This window comes from Passer domesticus, chromosome 10 (genome assembly GCF_036417665.1).
Source record: "Passer domesticus isolate bPasDom1 chromosome 10, bPasDom1.hap1, whole genome shotgun sequence".
Lineage (NCBI taxonomy): Eukaryota > Metazoa > Chordata > Aves > Passeriformes > Passeridae > Passer > Passer domesticus.
In genome coordinates this window covers 22,945,901-22,973,474 of record NC_087483.1, presented here as the reverse complement: position 1 = coordinate 22,973,474, position 27,574 = coordinate 22,945,901, and the positions used below count along the sequence as shown (strand labels likewise).

General features: G+C 39.2%; 1 protein-coding gene across 6 annotated transcripts in view; it reads left to right on the top strand.

The window, feature by feature from the left end:
- RAPGEF4 (Rap guanine nucleotide exchange factor 4) overlaps positions 1–27,574 on the top strand; it is a 146,734-nt gene that overhangs the window by 105,737 nt on the left and 13,423 nt on the right. For all 6 annotated transcript variants that reach the window (XM_064434431.1, XM_064434430.1, XM_064434435.1 and 3 more), the window contains 13 exons: positions 239–385; positions 1,678–1,793; positions 4,842–4,930; positions 7,107–7,185; positions 11,568–11,718; positions 12,909–12,997; positions 13,424–13,454; positions 13,688–13,766; positions 14,972–15,118; positions 16,283–16,380; positions 19,376–19,501; positions 19,962–20,140; positions 26,234–26,324. In XM_064434431.1, coding sequence (XP_064290501.1) covers positions 239–385; positions 1,678–1,793; positions 4,842–4,930; positions 7,107–7,185; positions 11,568–11,718; positions 12,909–12,997; positions 13,424–13,454; positions 13,688–13,766; positions 14,972–15,118; positions 16,283–16,380; positions 19,376–19,501; positions 19,962–20,140; positions 26,234–26,324 — 1,422 coding nt within the window. The remainder of the gene's footprint in view (positions 1–238; positions 386–1,677; positions 1,794–4,841; positions 4,931–7,106; positions 7,186–11,567; positions 11,719–12,908; positions 12,998–13,423; positions 13,455–13,687; positions 13,767–14,971; positions 15,119–16,282; positions 16,381–19,375; positions 19,502–19,961; positions 20,141–26,233; positions 26,325–27,574) is intronic.

Here is a 27,574-nt window from a genome sequence, read left to right as displayed (position 1 = left end):
CTTCAAGCTGAATGCAATTTCAGAGAACAAGATGATTCTTTTCTGTTCTTGCCTCTCTTTAGTAATAGTAATAACCAGCTATCAAGTATTGTTTCCTAGTCATTATTTTGGCTGTTGATTTCCTGCCAAATAGATTTATTTTGGTGTTTGATTGTGAAGTCCAGTGTTTGTACAAGGACTTTCAATAGAATCCAGAGTAATGATGGGTTTCTGCATGTAAATGTTTTGCTCTGTGCAGGGTGTGGTATGTACTCTACACGAAGGAGATGATTTTGGCAAGTTAGCACTTGTGAATGATGCTCCCAGAGCAGCATCCATTGTTCTGCGGGAAGACAACTGCCACTTCTTGAGGGTAGATAAGGAGGACTTCAACAGGATCCTTAGGGTAAGAGTGGAAAGGGCTGCCCTCAGTGTGATATCAGAACTTGCAAGTTCTTCTAGAGGCTGTAATTTCTATGATATATTAATATTAATAACTTTGTTTATAGTATGCCTAATTGTGGAACGAAGATGAGACAGTCTAGAAGGTCACATAAAGAATATGTTCATTGCCTCTGCTTCTCAGCTCCCAGCTCAGACATGAAAATATGACCAAATGGAATCTTTTGTCTCTCACATTCTATAATCCAGCATGTCCCCTGCTCAGTTTTTCCTTATGCTGTCCAGGATTTCTTGGTGATATTCCATCCAAATACTGAAAAAAACCCAAGATCACCCCTTCTCCCACATAGGTCAGTGTCAGATGCATTGAATTCAAGAGTTTCAAGGCAGAATCAAGTGGCAAAAGGCGTTAGATGTCTTTACACAGATGTCTTTATCAGAGAACTCTAGAAAGATATTCCCTGACTAATTTTACAGTTATTAATTTTGGGGTAAATATGTTCCAAAGTCCAACTTTAATTCTGTAAATTCAGGCTATTTTGTGGTCATTCATAGTGGAGGAACTCAAAACTGGCATCATCCTGTATTTGAACTTATATATGCCCAGGATTGCAGCAATAAAACCAGTCCAGAAAGGGTACTCCACTAGAAATATGGCTTGTGGTTACTGTACAAAAAGGAACGAGGATCCCTTTGGGAGTAAGGCTGGGTTGGCTGTGGAGACTTACAACAGATTAAACTTTGGTCTATAATTCAAAGAAGATCCAAGTCCGTGGTCTTATTAATTGTTACCTGTGTTTTTTGATTGCTCATTACACTTAACTTTTTTCTTTTTCTACTCTGAGTGAGCTGGTAGTAGAAAATGAACAGTTTACTGAGCTAAGACTTCCTATTATTAAATGCTACTTTCTCTTTTTTATTATTATTTTATTATAGTGAAAAGTCAGATTGTAGAAAATAGTGTTTGCATATAAGTGGGGATAGAGATTATGTTGTATATGGCAAGTTGTGAAGAGACTGTTTTCCAGCAAACTTTTTTTTAATTTGACATCTCCATAAAATGGAGATTTTTAAAATAGCTCTTGCTCTAGCCTCTCCCATAATTCTCTGCTTCTTGCCTCGGTGCCCGTGCTTCCTTCTTGACTCTGTGTATGAGAAAAACAGAATAAAGACAGATAAATACAGAGAGAAAGAACCAATACAAGTATTTTGTATTTGAAGTCACGCAGTTTGTTAGAGTAACTAATCAGGCAAATCAAGTGCAGTCACATTTATCAAAAGTAACTTGTCTTGCAGGATGTGGAAGCAAATACAGTAAGACTCAAAGAACATGACCAAGATGTCTTGGTGTTGGAGAAGATCCCAGCAGGAAGCAGAATTTCTAATCAAGGAAATTCACAGCCGCAGCACAAGTATGTTTTCATTCAGTAGTGCAAATGTCAGACAATTATTAACCTTTTTAAATGGTACTATCATCCAAACAATAGCATATTCCCTTTCAGTGGAAGACTGCAGTGCATAGAAAGGTTTTCTTTTTTTAGTCATCAGTACATGCCCCACACTCACTAATATATCCCTTTCTAACAGCACACCAGCTCTATGTCTTTACACCATTCCCTGAAGATCTCAGTGTAAATACTTACCTCAATAAATAGCTTCCAAATAGACTAAGCATAGAGATTGATGAAAATCTATTAATCTGAGTTACTGTGTAAAAGATGTGAGGAAAATACATTGTTTTATTATTAAGTACAGATATTTTTACTTTGTATTTTGCACTCTAGATGCTAAGAAGAGTTTGCTGCTATGAACAATTTATGCACAATACAAAGATCTCATGCAATGAAAGTTGCAGAGCTTATCTTAAAGAATAATTTAGCACTGTAATAACCATATTAACTATATTTTCCTTTCTTACTGAAAGGGAAAAAGTACAATTCTGTTTGGATACTACTGTGATAAGAGTAGAGTGAGGCTATTATCATTCTGAACCTTGGTAAAGCTCCTAAAGGCTTTGTAAATGTGTTATTTGCAAATGGATACACAATTTCCTTCAGAAGCATTCAAACAATTTCAACAAGTTTTGAATCCTTTACCCTGAACCTCACTTTCTCTCAAAAAAGAGCCAATTTACTGTGCAATACTTTAAGTACAGTTTTTATCTCATCTGGGATTTCATATACTTGTTTTATCTGCATGAGTGAATGCAAAGATTTATAAAGTTCTGTGAAGGTTGCATTCTTTGCATTTTTTATACACATTTCACATTTTTCAGTAACTTCTATTTTATTTTTCACTTGATCTATTAAAACATCTAGAGAAACAATTTATGCTACCAGGTAACTGTGTAGTCTTACAGAAGGTTTTCTTTGCCCAAATGAGGGAAACCTGACTGTAGCCAGTGGATTTGCATCAGCAACTGCAATGCACAGCAACTTGGTCAGAAATTTAAATTCATTTTCATGGGTCTGGGACATGCTTCCAAAAGTGAAAGTTCCATTTGAGCATTTTGAAACACTGCCTTCCTTGGAAACTCTTTGCACCAGCGTTGCTTGTATTATTTAACATTTTCTTTTTCAGAATTTGATAAAAATAGCCAGAGATATTTATGATAAATGGTTATGTTAGGCCTCACATACCAGGAATATTTTCAGGTAAAGCTCAGAATTTCATTTCTGCAAATATTTCACTCATTTGGTCAGGTTTTGGGTGCTATAAATGTGCCAGAAAGGAAGCTTTTGCTGCTGACTGTGATCAATAGACATAAGTTACCCAAAAGAGGAAGTTACCCTGAAGGTTCACTGTCTGCTTTTCACCAGTTGGATTACTTTGTTAATACTGTGTTGGCAGTGTCTTTATGTCTAAAGTCTTCAAAGTGAGTTCACTGGGTTTGAGGATAACGTTTCTTTTCTTAGGAAATAGAGTAAGTGGCTACATTTATGTTTGAGAGACCAAAGCAAAATTACCAAAGTTTCTTGATTTCCAGAATGTGTTACTGGAATGTGTTAGTTGAGTGTTCAGTACTTTGGAAAATGACTGGCCAAAAGAGAAGCTTATCAGGCACCTCTTCTCAGGAAAGAATTAATTCTCTCTTGTTTGGCCTTGGGAGAAACTTCATTTTGGGAACAGATCCTTTTGGTTACAGTTTGGATTCCAGAGCCTCCTCTGCAGAGGCAGAGCTCCTACACAGTTCCCTGAGCTGTGCTTTCAAGCAGTGGCAGTTTCGCTTGGGAGGACTGGCTCTGAAGTTATCACTGCCAAGATCTAACTCTTTATGGGTGATCACACTCATGCAGCATGAATCCAGCAGCCCTGCAAGTCACTTCACTGTTCATTTTCACTTTCATATTCAGAGTACAGCAACCTGTGATTTCTCTGCTTCACTCACTTAGATACTTGGTTAGTATCTCTGTGAGAATGTGCACTGGCTTAACAAGTGTTTGTGTTCTTGGGACATCAATACAGTTCTTCCAAAGAGGTTGGCAGGTAAAAGAACTGTGACGGTCAGTGCTCAAAGTGAGGAGGAGCTCCCAGGAGCTCAGCTCCACCACTTATTTCTCAGCAGGAGCAGAGTATCTTCACTTCTCAGGGTTTTTTTCTTTCTTTTTTTTCTTTTATTTTTTTTAAGTTTCATACTTTATCAGTTGAATTCCAAAAAAAAAAAAAAAGAAAAAAAAGATGCAAAGATTGAAAGAATGGAGAGAAATACAAAAAAATCTGATCCATGAGAAAAGAGAAAAAAAAGATGACAGGACAAGTTTTCCAATATCATATGATATTCTGCTGGTACTTAAAATCTTGCCAGTGCTTTTGCATGAAGCAGAAAAACCTGGCTGTTGCACTAGTTCTCTCACCCCACTAAATTAATTCCAGGAGATGGTACAATCCTCAGTCTATTGGCTTGAAACACTTCAGCTATGCAAGGAGTTGCACAAATTCGAAGATACAGTGTGCTATTTCATTATCTGCCCCCACCTTCCCAGACCAACCTGTGTCAGGGATGCTGAAGGAAATTGTTTCCTTGCTCTGACACTGATACACATAGTTTTTATTTCAGGCTCACAGTGAGCCTATTAAGACCCTCTAATAACTGCAAGTTGCTGTTGTTACTGAGATACTTATTCTCAGTGGAGGAGCATTTCTGTTTGTATTTTTCTGGGTCTGGACCATTGCAGCTCTGATAATTGTGGTGTGATTGTGGTGGTGTTATACTGAAGTACTTGTGTAGGGAGGGAGCTGTCTCTCATCCCTGGGCAGGGTGGAGAATGTTACTGTGAAGGTTTATGGGGGAAGCCAGCAAAGATTGTGAGTGGTTTTGTCCTAAGCACACAGAGATTCTGGTCAGAGCAGGTGTTTGGCACACAGCAGCACAGCAGTCCTGATTTTCTTGCTGGTACACAATTATTTCTTGATTAGCTCTTTTGGCTATGAGATGCTAACTGCTCCTTTCCCTCCCTCAGGTATATTGTGATGTCAGGAACCCCAGAGAAAATTTTAGAGCACTTTCTAGAAACTATGCGCCTTGAAGCAACTTTAAATGAAGCAACAGGTATCTACAAGCCAGAAGCTGTTTTATTATTACCCCATAAGATGGATTTGCTGTGGGAACACTGCTTTGAAAAGCCCCTATAGTGGTGGTTTTTCCCAGAAGAACTGTCTGCTGCTCTGAAACAACCCCAAGAGAATTAAGGAAGTCCAGAATTAAAAATAGTCATCCACTTTTCCAAGCCTGCTCTATTGTGTTTGTACTTTAAGGTCATAGTAGAACAGCAAAATCCTCCAAGGTGCCAGACCAACACTTATGACTTTAATTAGGCACAACCATAAGGCCTAGACAGAGCACCCCATTAGTAATGGTACTCCTTGTTCTGGAGGTCACTGTGAAATAGCTTGATACCTCCAGACATTACATTGTGCTGGTATAAGTATTCTCAAATCTTCACATCACTTTTAAAGTATCACAATTAAAGTTTGTGTTTGTGATATTTTCCCATATGCGGGGAAAAAATAATTGTTACTCAAAGGAGAACTTGGTACAGCATGGGCCAAGTCCCAAGAATGCAGGTTGCTGCATCTGCACTTAATGGGCTGCTTTTTATTAGTGTAAAGAGAACAGAGAATTTACATCTAGGGATATAGGTATTTACAGACTTACATTTTAGTAAGTATTTTAATTTTTGAAGAGTCAGACACAAAAAATTCTCATAATTCTGATAAAGTAATGCATAGACATATATTAAACTACGTGACATTGCTTTTGCAAGTTCTTTTGCACTATAGATGTCTACTAAGCATATATTCAAAAGTGTTCTTAAATCCAGTTAATCTGTTATTGACCTCATAGTATTGGAGAAAGCTGTATAGTGGTCCATAATTGTGGAATTAGTGAAAAATTACAGAAATCCTTATAAAGTGTATGTTTTCACTACTTTAAAGACAGAAATAAAAGGGATCCTTTTCATAGATACCTGTTTGCTAGAATTGCAAGCAGAATATTGTTCTTCAGGCTTACAGCCATATAATCACAAGTTTGCCATCTGCAGTATGCATGTATTATATATTTTTCAAAACAAATAATTTAAAAATATTTTAAAACTTTATTCCAAAGCATCTAGTGACAAGATTGTACCTATATCCCAACACAATATAATGTGTCACAATTCATAAAGTTAGTTTTAGGATATAGGATCACAGAATGCTGAAAAACTGAAATTTTTGTTTATGCATTCCTTTAATTTAAGAGTATTTACAAGTCAATTTGCTCTCAGTATTACATTGAAAAAGTGCTGCCTTTCCAGAAGTGAGTTATGTCAACTGAGAGATAGGAGGTGGAAGCAATGATGTAATATTATATTGCACAATTATCTTCATATTTCTTCTGCCATTCCTTACAATGTTTGTAAATGTTTCTGTTATCTCAAAAGTTGCACTGTAGAAATAATACCCTGGGGTATTGTGTTCACTGTTTCTCAGTGATTCCATATAAGCCTGCCAAACTCATTCTGGCCTCTACAGCCAGGCTTTATAAATCCTTCTTGTCATAACAAATACAAAGATAAGGCAAACTGGGATTTACACCAGCATTACCACAGGTCATTTTAGCAGAAAAAATAGTGTGCTGGGTTTTGCCAGAGAAAATGTCAGTCATATTGTTCATATACATTTTAATGTAAATGTAGCAGCTGTGATACCTTTGAATCAAAATAAGCCCAGAAATTTGACTGTCCATTTACCTCTTTTAGGCATTCTACTTAGTGCTAGGAAATCAGCAAAGAATGAAATTATTTGCCTTTTCCTGTGTAGGACATACTAAGTGTGCTGCCTGGCATTGTAACTGCTAAAGCTCTTTTTAGGTACCCAGGTGTGAAAAGCCTAATTCTTCCTTGCATAGAACTCCACACTTGTAGAGAAGTATATCCCAATATTTCACTTCAGCACAGATGTGGGACTTTTTACTGTGCCAGATTTCTCTTTGACACTGGCAAATGATTGTTAGCAATAAAATTAATGCAATAAAATCCATGCTGACAAGACTAAAAGTTTAGTATTTTAGCTCATATTTGTTTATCACACTTTTTTGTATCTAATGCCTACAAAGAAACTGCAAAAAGACCACTTTATTATCTTCATAATAAGATAGTTCAGGTGAAAGAAAACTCATCCTTGACACCCTCAAGCTGTTTGCAAAGGCTTAATTGACCGTTTCCTTTCTCTTTTTTCCACAGATTCTGTTTTAAATGATTTTATTATGATGCACTGTGTTTTTATGCCAAATAGTCAGCTCTGCCCAGCCTTGATGGCACAATATCCTTTTTTTACGAGAAAAGTCTCATTAGCCATTATACCTATCAGTGACAAAAGTGAAGCTTCCCTCTCTCAAGAAGTACATCATGTCCCATGGAGGCTGTGCCTTGTGAGTAGATTCTCAGTGCCTGACTAGCAGCTGTCCATAGCTCAGCAACTCTGAAATGGACAGTGATGAGATACCCATGATGAGATACAGTACAAATCGTGAAAACTCTGTATTTCCTGTGCAGATTACTGTTCCAAGGGAAATAAATGTACTGTCCTTCCATCAAATAAGTGAAATTACATAAAGGTTTGGGTTATTCTGATTGTATCTTTCCTGCCTTTCTTGGCTGAACTACAGCATCTACATTTTAACTGGGATAGTTATGGCTTAGTGATTTCAGTGGTCCACTTTACAGATTGCAAACTGTGAACTGCCTCTAGCAAAAGGCTGCCTGCACTTGTAGACCAGTGGGTAAGTAGTTCCTAGGCACTGTCATAATTGTTATGAAAAAGTAGTAATAATCTGTAATAATAGCCTATAGCAAATGCAAACAAACTGCAAGAAACTTCAATTGGATGTGAATACTAGGAGATGAAATCTTAATAGTGGAGAGCATTCTGGGGGTGATTCTCGTCCTCTCTGCATGTTTCACAGGAGTCTAAGAAATGTCCATCTGTCAATTACTGGCAGATTGTTTAGTTTGAGGAGCTGTTGGACATAGAGAGCTTTCCTTGTGCACAGTGACATGAAGCTATCAAGTGACTGGGAACATTAAATAAACATATAATGTTTTCTGTTTTGTAGAATTCTGACAGGGGTATAATAACTTCTGCTTCCTATTTATTTTTTTTTTGAATTGCAATGGTGTGAAAGTGCTTTCCTTCAAGCTCAGTGGGGCGAGTGACATCTGGGTAAGCTCACCTCCTGAAACCACAAAATAGAGCATTGTGTCCTTGTCTGGCAAGCTTGAGAATCCATTTGTGTTACTCCTAGCGAGGAGAGTAATTGTTTTGAAAACCTTTGGACCCATGAAACTGGTCTGTAGAAGATTGTTCGCACACCTGAAACAAACACATTTTTCCAAAATCACATTGTTTTGGATATCAAAAATATTATGAAATGCTGTTGCTGACAGCATTGAGAGGGAAGAAAGGGCAGCACTTTTAATGTTTGGGGGTTTTTGTCCTGATTCAGTCAATCCATTTGAGATTCAGGCTTCTCTGTCCTCAGTTATAATTGAATACCTCTATCCGACAACTGGGAAAATGAGACCCATAAGCAAAATGTACCTCATTCTTTACAGAAGAAAAGCTTTTCTGGTAATCAAAGTTAAGCATAATCACAGTTAAGGGTAAATACTCACTTGTGGTTAAATCTGTTCTGGAGAGGATGCTAAGACCATGGACTTCAGTGGGTCATGGCAAGCATCATGTTAATTCTTTTCAGAGAGGAGCTGGAAGTAACTGGTATCCTACTGCTTTAGTGTTAGCTTTCCTGGAGCTGAATTATTATTTATTTGGTCCATTCTGAATATGGAAAAGCTAACTGTGCTTTGTTGATTGTACCATTGAAATTTATTGTTAGAGTTGAAAGGTTCCTAACAAAGCTCATCTTTTTGGAGCAAAATCACTGGCTACAAAAGTGTTCACCAGTGCTGTGAGACTAAGGAGAGATTAGTTATGCTCAATGAGGAAATTAAAACAGAAAAAGAAGAAAAGTTGATTCAGTCGGCAACTTTTTGCTTCAGCTCCCAATTTTGAATCAAAACAAGTCTATTTTCCTTCACCCACTTAGGATACTATTTTAGCTGGCAGCATGCAAGTATGAGTAGAGCTAGACCACTGAAGTGCTTTCAAGCACAGTACAGAGTATAAATTATTTGGGTTTTCACTTCTTTTACAGCAGTCATTTGTAAGTTATTTTAATCCTGAAGGGAATGGACAGGTGCACCATTTTGTCCAAGTAACATTATTGCTTGCTGTGGATTCCATGCTTATTCTGTGCTGTCCTTTGGCACACCAAGTCTTTTTCAGTTATTAGAGATTAGATTCTGCAATATGAAAAAATCACTTCTGTTTTATAGGGAAGCAAAGCATGCTCCCCTGTCCTGGATCAGGATATAAGTCCTGTGTGTTGGACCAAGGCTCCTTTTGCCCTCTTCTTCACAGAATAGGAACGGACAAACTCTCAGAGCTACAGCTTGTCAGAGGGAGGCAGGACAAGGCCTGAAAGAAAACCTGAAATAGAGCAGCAACTCCAAAAGTGACCTTGGGTTAGTGCAAGTGTGTAAGCATGTGTGCAGGGGTGCACCTTTAAAGGACCACTGTCTAAATTCTTACAAAGTATAAGCTCCTCTTTTGCTCTCTGTAGATGATAGTTCTTCAGCACATTTCTCCTTTACAATCGTGCCACCAAAAAAGTTTGTATTCTATTGCAGCAATGATCTTGCACAGCTCCTGATATAGCTGGGTCTTCCTATACAGGGAAGAACAGCCTTCAGAATTGCTTCAATTTCTTAGCATATGCTAGGGAAAATTAGAAATATATGTATATATTGAGCTCTAACCATATTGGTGTTGATAAATATTTTGCAATTATCTGACACTTGTTGCAAGTATACATCACAGTTTGTTTCAGATTGCAATCTGTAGTGACGCTGCATCCTGAAGATCCCCTAAAAATGTGAGAACCCTTCATTGAATTTCCCTGTGATGTTAATAAAAATCAATGTAAATGAGCAGTAAAAATACAGAAAAATTACTAGTGCCTGTGGTGAGTCAGTTAATAAGAAAGTAAAAATACATTAAATAATTATAGTGTTTGAAAGGTAAATATGGCATGAGAAAAATGACTCAGTAGAATATTAAACTTGCTCCACAAGCCATTGCAGCACATAACTTACAATGAATTATTCACTTCTTCTGACCTTCTGACTTACTTTCTGCCTTAATTATACTGTCGTGTTCAGTTCTCTACTAATTTTAAACCTTTCCAAATGAAATTAAAATACAGATTTCTGAAAGTTTGTCAGTCAAATGAGTGCCCCAGTAACCCTGGTACAGAATTTCAAATCTCTGCAGGGGCTTTGGGCCACAGGATCATTTCAAAGTGTGATTTAATAGGTAATTTTCCCCATTGCATTTTATTTACAGCATTGTTAGAGAAATTTTTCTAAATTAGAAGCTTAGAATAAATATCTTATATAATTTGTATTCCTCATTAATAATTTTATTTTCTAATTAGTATTTTAAAATATTTTGGTACAGCACCTGAAAGTGTATCTTGAAAGGATGCAAAGATGCTGGACATGGCTGAGAGGGAGAATGTCAGTATTTTAATGTTATATGTTATTATGTAATTGTGAATAGCATTGCTCAAGGCAGTCCAGAATCAGAATTCCACTAACTGGGAAGCAAAGTTGAAGATGTAACTGGACTCATTTGGTGCTTACTTTCCACTCAGCTGTCAGTTTATTGGAACAGTTGAAATATATATTGTTAACCTTTCTTCAGTGAAAAATAGACACATAAATTGTCATATCCTGTTTATTCTGGAGATACTTCATTATCACACATTAAAGACGCAAATTAGCTCAATTTATTACCCATTGTGCCTTTACTTTTTTTCTTAGTTTTTTTCCTTTCACTAAATGTTACTTTTGGCCTTTAAGCTATTTGTCTGTTTTTGTAATGTTGACACTTTGCCTTTTAAAAGTTCAATGAAATGTTTCCAATTTTTTCTTATTGTTCATGAAAAAATAACTTTCACAAAGTATTGTGTTCGAAATACACTTTATTTGACATAGTGGAAATGTCTGATTTCTTTATGACAATGAGGCTCCTACAAAATTTATTATTTTACCCTGTATTTCCATAGTCAGTTTAGGCTGTAAATGTCAAAGTCCCCCTCCCTTAATGCGACTGAGATTCATTTTGAGTTGCAATTACTTGTAAAAACAAAAGGAGTATCACTGGTAGTTCATTCTGGTAGGCTTCCTCACAAATGGAAAATTGGAATTGTTAATAAACACAAAGTGACATTTTTCTTTTTCTTCAACTGTTTCTGAAGAGGAACAAGGAGAAATATCCTCCATGGTTAATCCTCTTTGTTGTTCCAAGTGTCATTTCTGTTCTGTTCCCCTACAGCAACCATCTCTGTGGTGGAACTGCGATCCTTCCTGTGCTCTTCAGAAAATTCACTTTCATTTTATTTTTTAGTATGAACATTAAAAGTTTGCAAATTGTTATGCTAGTGGATGTCAGAATTTAGAAATGTATATTGGAAAGTTATGTTTGAGCACCCTGAAAGTGTTTTGTTTGAAGTCAGTTGCTCGTGAATTCATACTGGGTTTGATATTTTCAATCACTTCATGTTTTCCTTGACACTGGGGCACCTATCATGCCCAGCCTTCTCAGGGTACAGAGCAGGAGAAAATGGATTATGCCCTCAACAATAAAAGGCGAGTCATTCGACTGGTTCTGCAGTGGGCTGCTTTGTATGGAGATTTACTGCAAGAAGATGAAGCAGCAATGGCCTTTTTGGAGGTATAAAGGAGTCGTTGTATCACTGAAGTGAAAGAGATCATTTCAAAGTGCAAAGTTTATTTCATTTTGTGATCAGGTTTGGCTGCAGACAGTAAAGGCACCACAACAGTGTTTGAACCACTGCTGGCCTCTGGACCTCTGAAAATAGTGTTGCAGATCCCTTTCAAAGCACTGCATTGGTACCTTGTGTTATAGCAGTAGCTGAATTTGCTTTTTCCAGTATTTTCTTCTGAATGGTTATGGGGCTCTACAGCTTGAACTGGAGAGCTGTTTATGTCTGCTTGAGGTGTGCCAGGCAGGAGCTGGAGGGCTGCCACTCTACAGAACCAAAATTCCTTTTCATTTGAATGAAAGCTGTACTGCAGCTATTGGAACTTAAGATCTTGGTCTTGTAAATGCTTTGTGGTAGCTGCCATATCCTTGGATTTCTAAGATAAGAATGCACTGCCAATATAGTGTTAAATGATTGGGATTGCCATTCTTATTATGTATGGTGTATGGAACAGAATCCCATATGTTACTGGCTGAATGAAAGTTCTTGTCCTAAAGAGCTTAAAACTGAATCTAACATTTAGCAAGAGTGGGACAGAGAGGGGCTTTAAGAGTGGTAGACACCCCACACACCCACATGGGAAAGCTTTTCAAGCTTTGGAGATGACATAGACTTTCATTAGTCCAGAAGTTAAAGAACAGTCACTAGTGGCAAGCACAGAGATCCTTCTTGGACGGTTTTATGGAGATATAACAGGAAGAGGTTTGAGGAGGGTTTAAAAGTGGGTAATACTGTAATGGATTAGAGTAGCTGAGACTCAGTGACTCAGGAGCAAATCCAGCACTAACGACTACAACAGCAATGAATAAAAAAACCTACCATGCTAGATTATTTGTGGATTTTTTAGGCTTTATCCTTGACAGTGTGAAAATGCAGGTTTTACACAGGCAGTCAGTCGTTACTGAGTGAGCTAAGGAGCCTCATCAGGCTTCCCTTCTGCATGTATAACTCTTGCTTTAAATCAGCTGGAGACAAACAAGTAGAAGTAATAGAGGGTTGGGCCCAGCATGTGTTCCTCTACGCAGATTATCATTCTTTATAATCATTAAGCTATCAGATGTCATCTCATAATCCTCTCTCCTGAGTACAGCTCATTTACCCTTATAGTTATTTAAAGACTATTCTGTATCATTTACAGGAATTTTATGTATCTGTATCAGATGATACCAGAATGATTGCAGCACTAAAGGAGCAACTTCCAGAGCTAGAGAAAATTGTAAAGCAAATGTAAGCATAGTTTTTGCTTTTTTCCTTCCCCTGCCCTTTTCCTCAGTAAATTGATGAAGAAAATTTATTGGTTATATCTATTAAAAAGCCATTTTGTGAATGACACTCAGTTATATGAAATTGAAAGTTTGCATGCAAGCTTATTTGAATTATTGTCTATGGCCCCCTTTTCCACATCCTTCTTACAAACACCATACCCTCACTGAGAGATTGACAGAAGCTTATTTCCTGCTTACATGAACTTTGTATAATATTTTTTCTGCCTTGGTCATAGATTAACTGTGATATCATTTAGTCTTTTCATATGTAAATAAGATTATATTGATATGCTAGTTGGACAAGTGGTCCATGTTCTATAGGTGATTTTGTACACAAAATCTTCCAGGCAATATTTCATTGTATATTCTATCCTTTATCTTTTTACAGTTCTGAAGAACCTAAAGCACCACAAAAGAAGGTAAGAAAATGTATTTGTTCATTTTCTCAAGTAAAATCTTAAGCAAGCAAATTCGTAAGCATCTTCTCTTTAGTAGTCATGGATATATTAAAAAAACACATTGAGAGATAGCTTTTAATATTGTCAGATTTTGCATTGCTACTCTTTTACCTGCCATTGATAAGGCATTTATTGTAGTTCACTTGTACCACATGTTTATTCTTGCATTAATATGAGTATCGATTCATTTTCAGCACAAAGTTCTTCTGCAGCTGTTCAACACCAGTGATGACAGAGCACAGAAACGCCAGCCTATCAGGGGCAGTGATGAAGGTGAGTTTCTTCTCTGCTAAGTTTTCTTGAGCCACTGATATCTATATAAATTTGTCTGTCTCAAAAAAAGTTCTAAAAATAAATGAAAGTACCTACCTAGAATTTTGAAGCCTGGCCCGAAACAAACTCTCTTTGCTTTTGCTAGCCCACTATTCTCTGTTGTTGGTTTGAGGTGCTCCTGGGCTTTTCCCTTAGATTCTTCTGCTATGAAACAGTGCTTTCTCAGAGGAAGATGTAAAAACCTTTAAAAAATAAGGAATGAACAAAACAGGGAAGAACCAATAAGACATTGTAGTGCAGGTAATGGCAGTGCAATAAAGAGTGGAAGCTGTAGGTCATGTTTGAGCCTCTGTCTCCTCTGTGTAGTTAGAGCTAACACGTACAGCCGTTCTTTGCAAAGTAGGAGTGGAGCAGATAATCATGCCATGGACCATGGATCTAGAATCCGAGAATCTAGGCACACAGCCTAAAAACCAAAATCTGCTGGTTTGCCCTATTGGTGTTGTTTGATTCTCTGAAGAGATTAAGATAAAATTTACAGCAGTGTATGAGAATGTCATTTTCAGATTGCTGATAAGGTACTCTTAATGGTTGTTTTGTGGAACTTCATCACCTAAACCGGCTGCTTCTTCAACATGTTTGATATTAAAGGATAGGTCTTGCGAATGAACAGCAGTAAAAACAAGATAAAAAAATTCAAGGTCGTGTAGCTGAGAAAGCTGGTGGCAGAAATCAGACCATTAGAAGAACCATGTTAAAAGCTGGAACTAACTCTATATGAACAGCAGACATCCTGCCAGTCATGCAGCTTCTGTTGTCCATAGTGGTGTTTCTAGGCCTGCAAAGAGGGAAACAGTTCCTGCTGCCTGGGAAATACTACCTCTTGTGTCTGTCCAGACAGGCAGTAACTGCTCTTTCCATATGGCTGCACCTTTCTTATTCATAGGACAGGCACTGTCCTGAACACTGCAAATACAAAATCCAAAACTCTGGGAAATCAGAGATTTCTGTACTAGAAATTGTAGCGCATCTGAGGAATGGGGAGCTATGTAGTGATTTATTGTTTCTTTGTTTCATTTTGTGAGGAGTGGTTATTGTTTCTTTGTTTCATTTTGTGAGGAGTGGTTACTGAAGTGAAAGTAATTTGTATGGTAAATGAGTGTTTCTTACATGTGGAATAAACCATGCAATGTTTTTTTCTTTAGTTCTGTTTAAGGTGTACTGCATAGACCAAACCTACACCACTATCCGTGTGCCAGTGTCTTCTTCTGTGAAGGAAGTGATCAGTGCAGTAGCAGACAAGCTGGGCTCTGGAGAAGGCCTCATCATAGTAAAGATGAGCTCAGGAGGAGGTACTGTACTTACATCATCTTAAACACTCCTCAGTTATGGTGAAGCAGAATTTTGGAGGGATTGCAAGACCAGTCAAGGTTTTATACCCATGTGCATGTTCAGCTGTCACACAAGTCCAAATGAGAGGCAAGTCCTTCCTCTCCTGCAGGCACAGACTGCAGCTCATGTGGGAAACGGGACCAGTGGAGAAGCTTGGGTATCTGCATGTTACAGAGCACAGCTACCCCCATTTTCCTTTGCTGTTACACTTGTAAGAGGTTTTTAACAACAGAAATAGGAAGCAAGTGTGGATAAATTCATACTGGTTCTGGAATCAGCAATGTCAGAAAACACTGCAGTGCCAACAATTCTGGCAGTGGTCACTACCATTTTGGCTGCTCTATCCATGCAAACTATTGAAGAGCAACTTAGTACCAAACACACAAACCTAGTGTTTGCAGAGGGTCAGGGATCAGGCTCCCCTCTAGGCTGTGGAAATGAGAGAGTCACTGGCTGGTGAATTCTGCTGGAGAATTGGTGGGGCTCAAGTGCTTTGGTTGTGATGACTGTGTGGAGACACACAGAGGTAATGAGAGCTGTGTTGGAAGGCATTTTTTGCAAACAGTGGAGCCTGCCAAAAATGGCTCACTTTCTGAGAACTGACACCAGGCAGCTTTTTGCCGTTGAAGCAATTTTTTGTCAGATTTGCTGACCACCAACATCTGCTGGAAGAGTCTGTTTTGTAAGTTACTTCATTATCTTCTCTTCACCTGTGATGTGATGCTCTTTTAGAAATGTTGTAATGCATTTCCATCACCTCCTTGCGCAGTTACTGCCTTCCAGAGCAATTCCTTTTAAGAACAGCTCTCCAAATGCTTACAGCTCAGCAATGAATGAATGGACTCCCTCATTAAGCTTAATTTTTGCAGGTAGTTTCTAGTGAAACAGCAGCACAGGCTTCTTGACCTGTCTGTACAGTTTGGGACTGGGATTCTGGTTCTGTAGTAGACTGGTTTGAGCTGAGCTTACATTTCTTCAGTAAAGAGGATCTTGCTGTCTACTACTCTGTATCCTCAATACTTGGCTTACTGGACAAAATTTGTTCCCAGAAGGGTGATCTGTGCAGCTGGTAGATCAATCCTGATGTAAATTGTTATAAATAATAATTTGTTTCATTTTTACAGAAAAGGTTGTGCTCAAGCCTCACGATGTTTCAGTGTTCACCACTCTGAGCGTTAATGGCCGCCTGTTTGCCTGCCCTCGGGATCAGTTCGATTCTTTGGTATGTATGTGTGCTGTGCTCAGGAATGGCAGGGCTTTGCTTTGTTTGAACACCTGGCCCTTTTTTCATTATCCACACTTCAGATAAAAACTAGAGGAAACATTCACAGTAAAGGGCTTGTCACACTGCAATAGGATGAAGCCTGAAAATAAAACAAGCTGATGTTCTAATTCCCTAAAGTAGACCAGAAATCCATCCATCTGATCCACATAACAGAACTGGATCCCAGTACTCTCTGTCACACTGAGCATTTAGAAAGAGCTGAGTACTGTCACCAAGACATGCAGTAATTCTTCATTACAGAATTATCTCCTCAAAGTCATAGAGATATATTTTCTAAGATAAGTGTTATCAATTAATGCATTCTGAAGACTTGATTCCAGGAGTAAATTCCTTAATTTTTTTTTTTTTTATTTCTCATCCCCACAAAATACTGTGTCAAAATCTGAGATAATTCTAAGTAGAATCACAGAAAATATTCCTGGTTGAAAGTCTGTTTCTTTCTTAGGTAGAATTGCTCATAAGTACTTACAGTTTATACAGTCATTCTAGCGATCTCCATGGGGTCTGCTTTTATAGAGTTTGATTTGACTGTACTTTTTGTTCCTTTTATTTCATTAAAAACAAATGTCATTGCCAAGTCATGTCAGCATGAACTCTATTACTCCTAGCCTTGTTTCAGCCTCCTGTATGCTTTTAACAAGCCACTTAGTATGTATGCCTGATTTCTTTTATGGATATGGTAAAATCTATTCTTTGCTGCTGCTTTCAATTTAGTAACCAGGGAATGCACATCCAGCATATGTAGTTCCATGCAGAGATACCTCTTGTTCAGCTTATTAAATTCTGGTGTTCCCTTAAGGTTAATTAATCCTGCCAAGTAGATACCCTCATGGGGCATGCTACTGTAAAGCAGGGGTGTTGCATCAGTAAAACTGTGCTGGGTACTTATTTGTGGCTCTGCATTGTCTATGTACACATAGCTTTCACAGCAAATTGTCTTGGCTTTCTGTACCTTTTCCCTGTGCTATTTACCATGCATCAAGTACTCAAAGTGCTGCAGGGAGCTCTAAGATACAGGGCTGCAATGTGCTACTTTTCATCAACTAGACTGAATTCAGTAAGAATTACAGAAGTACATTCAGCACCTTAAAAATGGTCCTCAGCATTGCATAGCAAATTACAACCCCTTATCAGCTGCATTTTTTCAAAGAGGTATCAACAAATCAAAAAATGTTACAGCCTTAGCTGCCTCCCAGTTTAATCCTTTCACATTCCAGTTTCTGGCTGCTTCCCGTTCCTGAACATTTATCCACATTACATTTGGTAATTCCCATGTGAAAATTGTTCTGGGTAGATGAATTTTCAAATATGCTCTGAGTTTGCATGTAAGTGCTTCTTTCCTAGCCTTGGAAAATATGTGTTTGTTATGGTAACAGCTATGTTGTGATCATCTCCAAATGGGGGAAAAAAGATGTCTTTCAATCTGCAGGCAGTTCTCTTTCCACAGATTTCCACAAGTTAGAATTTTCTACACAAAGCTGCTGTACTTTTATTTCATATGTTGTCATAAACTAAAGAAATGTTGTGTTTGTGCAAATTGCAATTCAAAGCAATCTGCAGGTTTTGGTAATATTAATGGCTGCTCTGGAATTTTTGAGGAATACTTTTCTACTATTTTTTTAGAATTATAGATGAAGCTTTTAAGGTGATAATGTTCATGATTTAGTTAAGTTTTTTTTTTTTTAGTTAGTTTGTATGACAATGGTAATTTAAAGTTTTCCCTAAAGTACGAAGCAAGAATTCACACAGCAGTAAAACCCCTACACACTATGTGCTACTGAGAAACTGATTTGATCTATATTAATCCAGTCAGACGTACTTCTGTTGCTAGTATATTACTCTTCTACAAAATAGAATTCATTTAGTAGGCTCATTTCTTATATTGCAGCATCTAAATATGATGTATCAGAGTGGCAGACTCCACTGGGTTTGTAGTGGGAGAGCCGCCCGGTGACAGTGCCGTGCTCCATCACTCCGTGTTTGACACAGGCGGGGAGCAGCTGGGACAGGGCGTGTGGGCTCTGCCGCCCTCTCCCGAGCAGCAGCGGTGACCGCGCGGTCGCGGCCGCCTCTGCCGCTGTGTCACCCTCCCGCTTGGCTGGCAGTACCGTAGCAGTGCTGGTTCAGACACTTCACCCTCATACGTACAACGGGCTACTGCACATCTGACTTGATCTCAAGCCACGTTTTAAATCTCTGTTTAATACTTCACCTGTGTGCAAAATCATAGGTCGCGTCTCATTTATTGGGTGGCGTGGAAGTGCCTTTAGGAAATGGTTTGTACTTGGTTCTTTCTCATAAGACTGTGTTTATATCATTTTAATTGGCCTAGCCAGGAATTTGCAATCACAAGTTGTGCATCAACTTTGTGTACTGTCAAAGAGGAAGTATGAGGTTTATTTTATAAACTATCAGAAGATCTTGCAATCACTGCAGATTTCTAAGCATGCTAGATGTAGCAATTCTCATCATTAGAATCAGGAATATGTAAAAGTATTTGGCTTGTCCTTGGTGGCCTAGTTGTTTGTGTATGTGGAAAAGGGAACATAAAAGTTTTTTGGAAAGACCTATGCTCCTAAACAAACACACATGCTTTAGTTAGCACAACGTATTATAGATTCAAATTTTAGAACAATGTTAAAAATAACACTGAGAACAGTCTGGTTTATTTTCTTACAGCATCTCTGAAGAGCTTTCAGAATTTTCCTGACTATCCTGTGCATACTGGATACTGTTTTTGCTCATTTCCTAGTACCTGCCTGTGTTTAAAAGCAAATTTCAGTTTTACCTCAATTTCAGTTTTACTATTAGAAGCATGATTAGGAAAGTGGTCACACTGAAAAAAAAAAAAGTTAGAAATATTATAGAATGAAAGCACCAACCATATGATTTATCATGTCTAAAATATTTTAATAATATTTCTTGTTTGTAGGCACCATTGCCAGAACAAGAAGGACCATCTACTGGTACAGTAGGAACATTTGAACTGATGAGTTCCAAAGACTTAGCACATCAGATGACAATTTACGACTGGGAGCTCTTCAACTGTGTGCATGAGGTATGAGGATCTATCTATTCAGCAGATTAGAATCTATTACAAAGTGTTTACCTGTACATTGTAGGTTTGTGCATTATTTCCAAAGCCTTCTCTAAGCTTGATTTTCAAAAATTCTACAATAAAGCCACCTACAAGTTTTAAAAATATAAGACATTCTTAATTTTATAAGCAAAATAGAAAAATAAAGTTAGACTTCTTCTGGACATGTGCTGCTTGTTGAATTACTTTTGTTTGTTTTAAGGTATTAAGCTGTTTATATATAATGTGTAGTTAGGCTTTTACTATGCCTCAGCTATTGTATACTGGATTTGTAACCTGAATCCTTGTCATCTGTGCAGCTATAAATGTAAACTAAACTGCAGAGCAAGTTTCAGGCTAGATACATACCTGGTCAGTCTGAGTCTCTTTCCTTGAAGAAACACAACTTCAAATAGAATTCCAAACTGTTTTCTCTTCCCAGCTGGAATTGATCTATCACACTTTTGGAAGGCACAATTTTAAAAAGACCACAGCAAACCTGGACTTGTTTTTAAGAAGATTCAATGAAATTCAGTTCTGGGTGGTCACCGAGATTTGTCTTTGCTCTCAACTCAGCAAGCGTGTTCAGCTGTTAAAGAAATACATTAAGATAGCAGCCCAGTAAGTATGCAATCATTTGGGAGCTGGAAGTGAGGTTCAGTATAGTCAATATGGTTTTATTTCCTCTTTGCAGACAGCCACACAAAGTAGAGGTTAAAACATTCTCTATTTGGTAATTCTGTCTGTTTTCTTATCAGGCTGTATAGAACCTTGTTAATACACATCCTTCTTTCTTGTCCTACTGTCAATTGCTTCTTGATCTGTGCTCTCTTAGGGCCATGTTTACACATCAAATTTGTGAGAAAATATATTTCAGTTCATTAGGAGAATCCTTCATTTACCCTTCCATACATTAGCAAATATTAGTATGTGAATTAGTAAATATTAACAAAATTCAGCCTGATTTTTTTGAGAACAGAAATGTTTCTGGTTCTGCTCAGGAGAACCATTCTCAGAATTGCCCTGAGTTGGAAAACCAAGTGGGGAGAGTAAAGAGATGTAGCATGGAGATGATGACACTCATGTTACTTTCATTCTGTTTGGGATTTGCAGCAGGTTTGTTGATGATACAAGTTTAGGGTCCTGCACCTGGGGAAGAGTAACCCCAAGTAACAGCACAGGTTGGAGCCTGACCTACTAAGGAGTAGCTCTGCAGAGAGGGACTGGAACTGTTGGTAGATGACAAGGTGACCATGAGCTGGTAGTGGGCTCTGGGGGCCAGTGGGATCTTGGATGCACCGGGAAAAGTGTGGCCAGCAAGTCAAGGGAGGTGTCCCCCTTTATTCAGCCTGGTGAGGCCACATCTGGAATGCTGTGCCCAGTTCTGGGCTCCTCAGCACAAGAGAGAGACAAGGGGCTACTGGAAAGGGTCCAGTGGAGACCACAGAGATATGGGGTCTGGAGCTTCTCTCATAGGAGGAGAGCCTGCAGGAGTGTTTAGTCTAGAGAAAAGTAGACTGAGAGGAGATCTCATCCAGACATTCAAATATCTTGAAGGGTCATGCCAAGAGAAGTTCCAGACCCTTTTCAGTGGTGCCCAGTGACAGGATTAGGATTTAAACTAAAACACAAGGACTTTCACCTCAGCATGAGGAATAACTTCATGTTGAGGGTGGCAGAGCACTTGAACAGGCTGCCTAGGGAGTTCATGGAGTCTCCCTGTCCACAGAGACATTCAAAACCCAGCTGGACACAGTCCTGTGTCACCTGGTCCAGATGACCCTGCCTTGGCAGGGGGGTAGGACCGGATGATCTCCAGAGGTCCCCTCCAACCCTAACAATTCTGTGATTCTGTGATTTTTTTCTAATACTTTTAAAATGCAAAATATTAATGTCATCTCTTGTTACTAACTGCTGGGTCTGAGGTTGGATAGCAGGCATTCTTTCTGTCTTCCTGTATTGCTATCCAAATTTAAACTGTTTGGAACCTTCATGCCAGAGATGTCAGCCTTGACTCCCTCAAGTCAAGAGCAGAGCAGTGACTGACTTCAGAGGGAGCAGGGGTGTATCCATGCCCTGCATAGGTATAGATTTTTATTATTATTACATTCTCCCTCTCTTTCCAGCTCATGCTGTATTTATTGATGTCTGAAAAACAGCTTGCTGAGGTTTGTAATGTTTCTGTACAGCTCTGGGCATTGTAGCTAGAAGCCTTTAGGCAGTTCTACCCACAGAGATGTTGTTACTTGCAGTTTAACCAAGGTTTCAACTTTTTTGCATCATTACATGGAGTTGTGTAAAGGAAAAGATTACTATTGCTGCTGTGATGCTGCCCTCCTCCCAGTTTGTAATTGCACGTAGCTGAAGTCTGTGTTCACATCAAAACTGGGGATCAGTGTGGCCCCTTCCTCCAGGACACCCTGCTCTGCAAGTACCAGCTTCCTTCTGGGATCTGCTTTGGGCTCTGCAGTTGGATTATGGTTGGTTGAAGCTGAAGGTTTTAAAAATCTGGTGGTGGGCATGCAGGATCAGTTTTATATTTAGAACAGAGGACAGAATTTACCTCTTCAGTTTCTAAAAATACACGCAGTGCATATTCCATTATCTCACTGCACAGCCCAGGAGTGGGAAGCAGCTGCCGGCCTGGCGGACTGTGCCCAGGAGAGGGCAGTGGCACCCACACAGACGTCGGGGTCTTTCCTAATCTCAGGCATGAAATGAGAAAATGTTGAAATGTGGTCATTAAGATACAATACTAATTTCCATAAACACTTGAAATCAAGTATCCTAAAAATTACAGTTAAATATTTCCTTAATAAACTGCCCTAGCCTGCGAGTTCCTCCGAGTCATGGGTTTAATCTTGTGCTATTTACAACAGCCTGACAACCTCCTGTTTACTTCCATGTTTCTGGTATCACTACAACGCTAAAAATAAATAGCTAAAAGCAGTCTGCTCTGCTGGGTCCTCTTTGTCTCCTAAAAGCCGAGAAATCCAAAGCACAAAATTTTCCTCTGTACAAACCAAGAGGCAGGTTTAATTCCAGCTGCTGGAAAGGCGCTGGGAAGTTTTGCCAGGCTGCTGCCCTCTGTGCAGTGCTGCCATGGTAACAGCTGCTACACATGCACTAAAACAAACACAAAGTGCACCGAAGTTAGAGAGGAGAAAAAGCCCAGACCTTGAAGCAATATCTTTGAGGAAGTTTTGCCTGTGAAGATCCTTGAGACCTAATGAGAACTTTACCCTACCTAGAAGTACTAGACTCATTAGAAAAGTGTTCAGGGAGAGCAGCTCAGTGCTGCACTATTAATCTTAGGCATGACTGGTGGTAACGAGATGCCTTGCACGTACTCATTTTCAAAGATAACTGCTACTGAGAAGCTTTTTTCAGTTCTGTGGCTTGAGGTGCAGATATCATTGCAGAAGGCACATCATTTTGTGTCTGCCACCCCATGCACCCTTGATGTGTGCTCCCAGTCTGTGCAGGCAAGCGCAAGGCCAAGTGCTGGCTCCAAGTGCTGTGCACATGTGCTTTCAGTTCCAGGAGCCAGTGTCGCTTTAGCATCTGCTGGAAAAGGATGTAGAGGTTACCAGGTTCATCTCTTTTCTCCAGCTATTGTAGGAATAAACTTTCAAACAAAGGGAAGAAGTGAACTATATTTCCAACAGTGAGTTCTTCCCATATTAATTGTATAAGAAAGTCCTTCTGGGATGTGCTTGCACATGTTCTTATGGATATCTGCAAATGCAGTTTGTGTGTATTTCCCCTTTGCAGATATATCCACAGGCTATTTAGCAGCCTTCTTGTGTATCAGTGTACTCAGACACTTTCATTCACATGCACATTCTTTCTGTGCATGTGCATATGTTATAAGCCCAAGGAACCTGTGAGAAATCTCTGAAATGTGTGTTTATAGAGAAAATGGCAAGATGAATATGCTTGTGTAAGTACAAAGAGACTTCAACCACATGCATGTTTATTTTGGAGACAGGAGTGTGTGTGTGTGTGTGTTTGCTATTCATCCTAACAGGAAGATTTTTCTGGTACAGTCCATTCTGTGAGGCAGAGGGACCTCTGCTCTGAGGTGGTGCATTGTGGTGCTTTAGAGGATCCACTTTTTGACATTTTACATGGAGTTTATATGCAGTAGAGCATTGTTTCTAGTGTCTTACAAGGGTCCTTTATCTGGAACTGAGCTATTTATTTACTGAGCTTGTAGAATTGACTGACTATCTGAGGTAGAACATTATGTATCTATATGGGTTTTAACTAAGACTTTGTCAAATTGTAGTCCTTAACAGGGTATTTGGCAAAATATTTCATTTTTAATATGAAGATAGATTCAAATTAAATATTGCAGATACTGTTGCAGCCGCCTACTTTGTTTGAGCACTAGTGCTATGTGTTACTAATTATTTTACCCTGCCATAATTTATTCCTAATCCTGTCATAGGCTGTGGACAGATATCTCTTTATGGATTTACTTGTGCCTAGGGGAGAGGTTATCACTGACAGCCCATCCTGTCATCTTTATCTCCCCTCAGATCCACTAATGAGGCACTCCCTGACCTGGACTAGTAGATTAAGTTGGTGTAGCTTTAGCATTGCAGTTTATCCGTTCTACTCTTGCTCACTGTCACTAATCTGATGTGGGAGAATTTGTATGAGCAGCTCTGCCAGAAGATCTGAGAAGGCATCAGTCTCCCAACAGACAAACCAGCATATGGGAGAGATCATTTATTCACATGCTCAGTGTTCACACGGTGCAGACACAAGTGAGGCCAAGATCTCAAGGACTCACTCACTCAATACATCCAAATCTGGTAAAATGGAGGTACAGAAAGAATAGAATGATGTGGATGATGGATGAAGGAGAATAAGATGATGTGGCAATTATGAAGTCAGTAGGATGAGATGGTTGTACTAATTTTGTCTGAAGCTGAGGATACCTCAGAGAAGCTAAGAGCTTCAATGATGAATTAAAAATATGAGAATCATAGATTGAATCTTGTTAAAGTTTTCTTGGTAAATCACAGAATCATAGAATAGTTTGGGTTGGAAAGGACCATAAAGATCATTGAGTTCCAATCCCTTTGCCATGGGCAGGAACACCTTCCACTAGACCAGGTTGCTTAAAGCCCCATCCAACCTGGTCTTGATCCCTTCCAGGAATGGGGCAGCCACAACTTCTCTGGGCAAGCTGTTCAGTATCTCACCACATCAGTGCCCTCCTTTACACTCACTCCAGCAGATCCATGTTCTTCATATGCTGGAGTCTCAGAGCTGCTGGACACAGCTCTGCAGGTGGGGCCTCATAAGAGCAGAAGGGGAGAGCCACCTCCCTTGGCCTGCTGGCCATGATGCTTTTGCTGCAGCCCAGGACATTGTTGGCTTTTGAGGCTGCAAATACATATTATCAGCTCACGTAAGATTCTTGTCCACCAGCACCCCCAAGTACTTCTCCCCAGGGCTGCTCTCAATCCATTCTTCACTCAGCCTGTGTTTGTGCTTGGGATTGCTCCAACTCAGGTGCAGGACTTTGCACTTGGCCTTGTTGAGTTTCATGAGGTTCACACAGTCCCAACTCTCAAGCCTGTCAAAATCTCTCTGGATGGCATCCCTTCTCTCTAGCGTGTCAACTGCACCACACAGCTTGCTGTCATCAGCAAACCTGCTGAGGGTGCACTTGATGCCACTGTCCATGACACTGACAGAAATGTTAAACCCCAAGAGTCTCAATACCAACCCCTAAGGAAAGACACTCACTGAGTGAGCTGAAGAAACAGACACTGAAGTGCTGAAATTGGATGTTGGCAGATAGTTGAAAAAAATAAGAGATTATTTGCAAAAACCCAGTGAGATGCAGTTTTGTGAGGTTTTTTTTCTGATAGGCTTTGTCCTATCTCTCCCCTTCCTATTGAGTCAGTGAGCCACTGATGCAGACCCAGCTGAGCAGTTGTGTTGACTATGCCCATCAGATTGGATCTACTTCTTCATATGACATGTTGGATCTTCCATAGCTCTCAATTACGTGTTCCAGTTTTTCCTGATTGATAGCAAAATCCTTCTTTGCATTAGAGATGGAGTGTGACCTGGAGCTCCTTTTGCCCAGGACCTCTTTAATGAAGCTGGTAACAAATGACTGCTCTTTTCCTGAAACATACTAGAAGTCCCAGAATCTATAAGTAATAGAAATCCTATATTGCAGGAGAGGTCACTGGCGTGGGGCATCTCTAGACAGCTGGTCTTCTCCCTTTAAAAAGACTCAGTGGCCCTGTAAACTGCAATGAAGATTGCCTAAGGAGAGCTTCAAGCATTCATTAGCTGTTCAGGAGCTGTCAGCAAGTTCTGCAGCAAATGAAGTTATAAACAGTTGTTTGCACTGTTTTTGGTATTCCTTGGGAATGAATTGAACCCAGTTTCAAGACTGTGTTTCTGGGTGGAGAATTGCTTCAAAGACTAGAAGTCCTTGCAGAAGCTGGCACCCAGTGAAGTAGAAGAAGGGAAGTAATTTTAGGAGGGAAGGGAAAGAAGCCTCCAGAGTGTGGTGAAGTGCTAACACATTGGTGAAGAGGTGTCTGCAGGCATGCTGGCCAGGACTGCCTAAATTCAGTCCCTTCTAAGCCAGATGTCTGGGTTCAGCTTTCTTAAGGTTGTCATAAGTACTGCACTGACTGATATGTGCAACTTAAAACCCGGCCCTTTGTGTTTCAGCTGTAAAGAATACAAAAATCTGAATTCCTTTTTCGCTATTATTATGGGACTGAGTAATGTTGCTGTGAGCCGTCTCTCATTAACCTGGGAGGTAAGTCTTTGCTAAAATCCTATTCCAGGAAGCTTGAGGGGGACTTGTGCTTGTAGTTAGCAAAAAGATGAATTGAGCCTTTATTACTGATAAAACTAGATCTACTAATTCAGCTCCTGACCATAAGCCTTAGCTAAGGCTGACAGTATTTATTAGTAAGGCAGTGTAGAACACCCATGGATGTGCTGAATACTCACAGGAGTTGACAAGAGTGACAACAGCAACTCTGTTGCTGCGCTAAACTGCCCAACAGGATGAGCAGGCTAGCCAGCTAACCTCTTAGATCAGCCCAGCCTCTGTGTGCCTTCACTTTACTGGTGGTTCACTGAGATCACTCCACTGATAATTCTCTTCAATTCATCCTGTGCTTATACATATTATTTTCTGCACTCCACTGCTCAGGGACCCTGTTGCCCTGTTAAAATGGGTTTGTCCTAACCAGTTCTGGTTTTCTCTCTGACATGCATTTCCATGCTTACTGGCAGTTTGGTCTTCATTCTCAGAGCTTCCACCTTTTTCTGTGCTTTGTTCTTTTGTATGAGTGTATAAAAAGGGTGCAGTGTCTAGTACAGTGTAACCACTAAGAACATACTGGTTATCAAAAGCAGTACAGATTTAAATGTGCATGCATTTTGTTCATTAGAAATTCAGAATAATTAGCATGACTGATGCAACTGAGAGCAAAATTTGTACACCTTTAAAAATGTGCTCTTACATGGGAGATCAGACTAACATGTCTGAGAGTACACCAGTTCTGTTTTCAAAAGTGCATGTATCATATAAAATCAGTGCTACAGGCAAAAATTTTCAGTTTCTCAAAATAATGACCTTTTATTTGTGACTACTGAGAGGAGCTGGGAGAGTTGACACAGTACAGGACTAGAGAAGAAGGAATTGAAGGTATATACTACATAGAGCAATCTGAAATCAGCACCAAGTCTGAGCTGGTAGGGGGACACAGATCATTTGTACATGTGGAGGATTAACTTGAGATCATGGAAATGTTATCACACTCTGGTTCTGTAGAGCAGTTGGTTTAACAAGAGAATTTCTGCAATTTGATTTTTAGCCAGATATATACAGAAAATACTTAAAGACAGACAATACCAAGACCTGATTTTTTTTTTTCTATATTATCATGCATTTACATTAGTTCCATGCAGAAATTAGATATTTGCAGGTGCAAATGTCCAATTATACCACTTACTTCACAAATACCTAATCTGCATGCATATGCAAACTAGGCACAC